This window comes from Pyxicephalus adspersus, chromosome 7, assembly GCF_032062135.1.
Source record: "Pyxicephalus adspersus chromosome 7, UCB_Pads_2.0, whole genome shotgun sequence".
NCBI lineage: Eukaryota > Metazoa > Chordata > Amphibia > Anura > Pyxicephalidae > Pyxicephalus > Pyxicephalus adspersus.
The window spans coordinates 65,122,794-65,130,286 of NC_092864.1; the positions used below are offsets into that span (position 1 = coordinate 65,122,794).

Below are 7,493 nucleotides of genomic sequence, written 5' to 3' on the forward strand. Positions count from 1 at the left end.
AATAAGTCTTTTTTTAAAGATGTTCGACAACTTGACAGCGTATTCTAACAAAGCAAAGGAAAAACAAAAAATTAGGTTGTCATAAATTACATTCTGGGACTAAAAATATATGCAAATGGAGTCACATTTGTAAAGCAATGAATTACCATAGTATATTTATCTTTAGGACTAAGAACTACTGTTTTGATGATGACTTGCTATGTGTTCCTTTGTACAGATTCAGGAATTAGAAACAGAAAACACTGAACTAAAATACAAAGTACAAGATTTGGAAAATCAGTTAAGAATACGTGATCTAACTTCCTCACCTGTAAGTAACACAAAAATGTATTTATATGGAAACTCAGACAATAGTTTGTTATACTTATTATTGATACTTTTGTGACACTTACATTTTGAACGTTTCAAAGTTAAATAAACTTCCTGATTTTTTTTGAAAATGTAATTTTGCTCTTTCAAGCAGGTTTGATCATAAGACATTACCCTGCATTCAAAACAAAACTGGTCAACCCTAATGCAGAAGCACTTACTAAAATGTACATGTGCAACAGGTATAAAGTTGTGTATATAATTTAAGGGGTAAATTGTTATAAAACAGTTGCCTTACTGAGTCAAGTGATATCCAGAGATACATCCTAGTTGAATCATATTTCAAGTTTAAAGGGGAACTAAACATTTGTAAATAATGCAGGTCCTTTAATGCAGAAGGGATAGAAAATCTACAATAAAATACCCTAACCTGCCTGATTGCAACTCTTTAAATCATGGGTGTCGCCATCTACTTCCGCTACTCTTCTTAATTGGTCCAGCAAACCTGAAATGGATTTCTTAAAATACTTTCCTAATATTCTGCAAATGTTTTCAACCCTTGACCAAATCAGTCTCATTTTTACGGGATTACCCAGGTTCCTCCATGACAGTCTTTCTTCTCCAATCTTGGAGAGCCTTTGTAAACCATGCCCATAGTTTCTTTAGAACCATTTTACTTCTTTGTCCAAAATTTAAACATTGTTGTTCTCCAAAGAATCTTGTTTTTGTCCTTTAGTTGTAGGTGGGCTGTTAAGTATCGATGAAAGGTCTTTCCCTTTCTATGTGGGGCCATACTGTATTTTGTATTTTATATTTTCACTGATCCTTAATCTAGAGGACATATATTATCCATGAACCATAATATATATTGACATAATATATATTGACTTATATGTCATCAAGAGAATTAACTGTCTGATTTAAATTACTGGTAATATTGCAACTGTAAAGGGACTGACAAAAGGCACCTTTGTATCTTCTAAAACTCCTTTTCTTTTATGATCAGCTCCTCATTTTTTACAATGTGCAATGAAATAGTATGGGAGTTTCTTTCAGCACTTTGTGATCAAACTCTAATGTTCCAAAATTATTTTTTATCCAGTTATTGCCCTATGACTTTTTGTTAGTAACAGAGCTCCAAATGTATTTAATAAATAAATGATGGCATGGTACACCATCTTCAAATTAATTACTATATTTTGCTACATTTTTTTGTGAATACATTCTGTCATGTAGCAAAATGTGTAGAAATACAAGAGTGTAGAAATAGGATGGAAACTAAAGGTTCCCTCTCAGTATTAAGGGTTCAGGCTGTATTGGAAATGCTTTATTTAAAGTGCTGCTTACCACCAAAAACCAGGCAATATTAAAAATCATCTGATATATGTTTATAATATATAATCTAAATATCTTTATTTTGTTTTACTTTTTACAATGATTTCATTTTTTTTCTTACATCAAACTCCAAATGTAAACTTTGTTAAACTTTATAGACCAGAGCAATGTTGACTTTTCCCAAATAACAAAGTATTGAATAAAAAGATTTTTCCCTAGATTTATTCGTTATTGAGTATTAAGAAGTAGTTTTACTGTAGATAAAAAGTATAATTTTTTTCTGTAATTTGTACTATTTAAAATTACACTAAAATTAAGAACTAAAAGAGGAAAAAAATGTGTTTTTGAGTTGACAAGGGTCAACTAAAGGTTAATAGGTGGTTACATAGGATAAGATTTTACCTATTTTAAAAGCTGTTGACTGCAGCACCTTCTGTATCATTTTAGACATTTTAAAAGTTTTTTTTTCTCAATGATCTCTTCAACCAGTAGTAGTGATTATTTAAGAAAAAGTCACTTGTTTCATGTCAGGCTTCATGTGCATGGGAGCATACATAAACTCATGCACATCACCCATTCAAAACTACCGACTTATAGTCACTGTGGCCTAAAATAAGCTGCCAATACAATGATGGTTTTTGCCCCTTATGCAAATATAGGAGTATAATGATGTACTTAAAGGGAGGAAAGGAAAACCTATGACCCCACAGTTTTTCAAACAGAAAGGCTTAAGTCAACACATCATAAAAAATTCCAGATCCCACTCCGTGCTAGCTCAGACAGGTAGTTGCCCTTTTTTTTTAAATTTGCAACTTGGCTTGGCTCAAAGGTGAAAACTTACAGTTGGTCTATAATAACAAAAGGGCTAAATATTAGAATATAGACAAAACCTAATTCAGACTTATTTGGAAATTAGCCAGCTTGGAAACCTTACAGATAAATTCAAAGGGCCTTCGTTTCTTTGGTTTCTATAATGTATCCAAGTGGTTAAAATAGCGACATGGTTTAAATATTCTTGCATCTGGAAATTAAATTAGTATCATAAATGCTCTCTATGTTATATGGTTGACTCTATTATTTTACATTTTTGTCTGTTGCGTACTTTCCCTTTTCTCCACAGACCTGTGTATGTTGGAAGCTAAAAACAAATGTCAAGCCAGGTGAACTTTTCAGTCTGCATAGGGGCATAAGACATTACTAAATGTTTCCAAATTTTTGTTAGTTTGTGTTCTTTTAATAATAAAAATATCTATAGTTCACTGTAAAATACAACAATTTGTTTTAGTGCTAGCTTTCTGTATTTCTTTGCTCATCAGCACTTTGTTGACATGAAGGGGAAACTTTACTAGTCAGTCAGGCTTCATTGGATTGCACAGTGCTGTGAATATTATAAATGGGGTTTTCTAATTGAGGGAAATGAGCATAAATAAGACCAGAAAGAATAAATATGAATTTACTGTACAATGAATTGTCAGCAAATTTCCAGGATTCACATTCACCCAAACAGACCAATTCTAGGCAAATTGTCCTGGAATACTTTGGATCCCACTCAAAATGCAATTTGTACCCTTTAACTCTGTCCAACAGACTCACAACAGTTACCAAAATTATTGAAGGGTAAGACTCCCAAGCCTCACTGAAGGGTGAGCTGAGAGCAGCCAAATTTTCAGAGTAAGCTGCTTTAGAGAGCAAATTTCTAAAAGAATAGAAACAATCATTTAACAAACAGTGTTTTACTTCTGTGAATTGCAGTGGTGGTGTATATGTGATTGTACATGCCCAATTTCAGCTTACCCCTAAAAGCATAATATATTCAACCCACAAAATATAATACCATCAGACACATTAATATGTAAAGTTTTTGCCACTTTATTGGGGTTTAAATAAAATTTACCTTAAAACAGAAACATTATATAACCAACAATATTATCTCTCAAAGAAGGCTCAAAATCAATAAGACTTGACCATCTTAAATCATGTGAACCACTGTCCATCCACAAGGAGGGTGACATTAACCCAATAAAAAATAACCAGCATCAAGCTGGGAGCTTGCTGTTGCAGATTAAACTAAAGTCTAGCAGGCTTAGTGATTGGATGTACAAGATAGGGACTGTAGGTTTGTTCTTAAGTTGAATTTGTATGTAGGTTGGAACAGGTACATTATTTTAATAAATGCACTTAGGACAGATGTTTGTCTCAACATATTATTAGGCAGCATGGTGTCAGTTACTGTAGAAAATCCTCACAGTGAGGATGAATCACAAAGCTGTGCCTTGATTAGCAATAATAAACAACTGCAGAGTTTGTCTTGGTCATTAAAGAGTTACAATAAATTGCAGAGCTCAGTCCTTAAGATCACCCATAACCTCATCTGTGTTTAGCAAAACTTTTCTTTTGCAATTAATTCGAACCGCCCCCTCCCCCTATCGAGCCTCCGACCTGCACATGAGCGAGCAGGGAAGCCCTGTTCATATCCAGGAGTCGTCTGTATGTCAGATGTCCTTATCTTGGGGACGACCTGTACTCACATTTTACTTGGTATCAACTTCTTGATTGTCCCTAAATAACAAAACCACAATTATATTATAAAGAAGGAGCATCCAGTCAGTTGTGTTGTCACTTAAGGTTCATGCAGGAAGAAAAAAAAAGGTGGCATGGGCAGAATTAATAATCATTTGGCAAGTAAAGCAGCTCCTTTATATGTATTTATTTTTTTATATAGTTGTGTAACTAAAAGTTCAAATTTAGGGTGTTTTGTTATATATTACATTGTGTTGTGGAAGATTTTGTTTAACCACCTGGGCGTTTACCCCGTACCAGGTTTCGGGATAGCTAAAATAGAAACAAGCGTTACAGTGCAATCTGATTGTCATACAACATTGTATGACAATCGGATTACAACTGAAAAAAAACACTTACCCTGTCCCTGCAGCTCCTCCGGAGACGTCTTCTCTCTTCTGTCTTCTCCCAGCGTGTGCAGTGATGACCTCCGGGGTTTCTCGGTGACGTCGCTACATGCGTCGGTGTGGGCGGGAGGCGGGGTGGGAAATTTAAATCACTTTGTATTGGATTCAATACAAAAAAGCTGTCCAATACAAAGAAATCTATATATAATATATATATAATTGTATTATATAAATATTATATAAGCTACTGTACACTTACATTACATTACACCCAATTTTTTTTTTTAAGATTTTTTTTATAATGTTTTATAAAAAAAAAATTTTATTTTATTATTTTTTTTTTAGTTTAATATTAAATTTATTACATTTTGGACATATTTCGGTGAGTTATGCCTAAAAATGATAGTCTACAATCTAAAATAAATTTCCATGCAAAAAATGTAAGGCTTTTTGCATGGAAGTACGGAAAGAATTAGAACACTCGGCGTTCACGTACGCGTCCCTAAGCGATTGCTGATGATTTTAGTGCACATGCCCGTCGACGGGGGTCGTAGCGGGAAATTCAAATATTTTGTATTGGATTCAATAAAAAGTCCTGTATCCAATCCAATAGAAAATAATACAAACTGCTTTACTTTGTCTATAGGTATGTGACGTTGGATTGAATTTTGTTTTAAATTTAATACACTAGGGAGGTGTTTTAGAAAAATATATTACTATACAGTATACCGAATTATTGCATTTTTAGTATTTTTTATTTATTTATGCATTCTTGTTTATGCTGATTTGTTGTGTTTTTTATTTAATTTTATTATTATTATTATTAAAGTTATTTTTTTTTTTTTTTTTACATGATTGTGTGTTTTAAGCTTTATTATATTTAAGATATCTACTAGACCCTTGTTCGGACATTTTTCTGTAAATTACAGGTCTACAATTGAAAAAAAAAAAATTCATGAAAAACAGTGTAACGCTTTTTGTACAGAAATCCAGACATCAGTGAAACGCCCAGGAGGTTAAAATTGTAACTAGTGGCACACATAGAGGCTGGGACTATTTTACTCCAAGCTATCGCGTAATAAACTGCCATTAAAGACTTGGTCTATGTTTACATAAATGCCTTCTTGCTTGAAAAGACCATGTTAGCTGATTGAAGTAAACAATTCCACTAGAAATCTTGATCTATACACATTCCAAAATTGAAAACAAAATAAATATGAAATATAAACAGTGGTTACCATTGGTGCAAAAATGTTTTATAACATAAAACTATCCCAAGGGAATATTGCTTTGTTCTGCATATTTTTCTGAGCTGTCTCCGAACAATCTCTTTTAATTAGAGGCAAGTCTCTGTGCTGAAATAATACCCATCAAGTTCCCACAAATTATTTGCGGTTTCAGCTTTGTTTTCCAAGGCAGAGTTGAAACATGCCAAAGTTGTGCAGTAAGTTCCATATAGATGGGAAATTTGACTTTCATAAAGACACTTGCATGCTTTCATCTTAATTTATTACATATATATAAATAGAGCCTTATAAATAAAATTGATTTTATTAGAAACAAAATAATACGCAGCCCACAACATGTCAACCAGAGGTAAAGAAATTCATCATTGTGGCCATTTAGTTCAAGATGTGTCCTTTGCTGTTTCTTAGGAGATGTAAATCAGAAATTATATAGAATTTTAAACTCTGAGTCGACAGACTCATGTAAGTGTTAAAGGTGATTTGCTAGCTATAAAATGTGGGCATACGGCACATAACTCTTCCAAACTGCTCCTAACAGACGTAGATCTTTCTCTTTACAGTTGTTATATTTATTAAGCTGTAAATATTGCAGTGAAATTTAGAGAAGTGTTTGCTAACAGAAAGAATGGTCATATATTAAAGTTGATCTATAAGTAAAGTAAAAAAATATATTTACGAAGAAGTCTGTTGCTAGCAATAACACAGTAGTTTTGATTTTTACAACTCCCCTTGTATGTCCAGTTGGCCACCAAGTAGATCACGTATTTTTCCTCTACCTTTATCAGGACAAGCTGCCCAGCAGAAAGTGGCACCATATAACCCCACCAGGGCTGATACAAGCGTTATTTAGGAGGTTTTAATCTTTTTATATCTGAAAAAACAAACTGTTAATGTAACTGCCTTAAATGTTAGTCTTGAGTTAGGCTGTTGGGGTTGTGGCGTGGTTACTACTTCTTCACTTCACTGAACTGCTGCCTCTGTGGAGCTGTAGCATAGACACATTGCAGACAAATAAATAATGAATATGGTTTATTACCACTCACTTCCACCCATTGTTATATCTGGAAAAGCTAGTTTTTTTTAAGAACCAGCACTATAGTTTGGGAAGCCAAGGTGCCAGCCACTGGTTTCCTGCCACAATTTTTTAAATGACTATAAGTTAAGTTACTGTAAGTATTTTAAATTGTCCATTAAGACTACCCTATCCTTTGGGTGACAGATCTGGTATATGATTTCAAGAAATGTAAAATTAACAGATCTACTGGCAATATCAACAGGTAAAAAAATATATAGCTGGGGTATTAGAAGAAACGTGACAGATGGCATCATACACAATCAATTTAATTATTTTTCCTAAAGTCCCACTTTACCCAATTTCCACTGGGAATCACAAACTGATTGATGCCACAATAGTGTGGGGCAGTCATTTTGAGGTAAGCTTTGTTGTCAAAAGAGTGGAATGATAAAGAAGAATGATGATGACAGTGGTGATGGAGAACTACCTTTAGGCAAAAAAAAAAAAAAACATATACGAAAATGTTCTTTTAATGATGATTAAGGGGATGCTTTGGGTAACAAAAATAAATAAATTCATTATCAAATGATCAGATTACTCTGTATATGACCAGCACTGACACAAAGCAGTGACCCCTGAATTGTATCCAAAACCTAACCTTTCAGCAATGTATTAAAGTAA

General features: G+C 33.4%; 1 protein-coding gene across 3 annotated transcripts in view; it reads left to right on the forward strand.

Annotated features, from left to right (window-relative positions):
* The window catches only part of GULP1 (GULP PTB domain containing engulfment adaptor 1), a 234,068-nt gene that overhangs the window by 199,034 nt on the left and 27,541 nt on the right, over window positions 1-7,493 (forward strand). For all 3 annotated transcript variants that reach the window (XM_072418794.1, XM_072418793.1, XM_072418795.1), the window contains exon 10: window positions 218-310. In XM_072418794.1, the coding sequence (XP_072274895.1) occupies window positions 218-310 (93 nt within the window). The remainder of the gene's footprint in view (window positions 1-217; window positions 311-7,493) is intronic.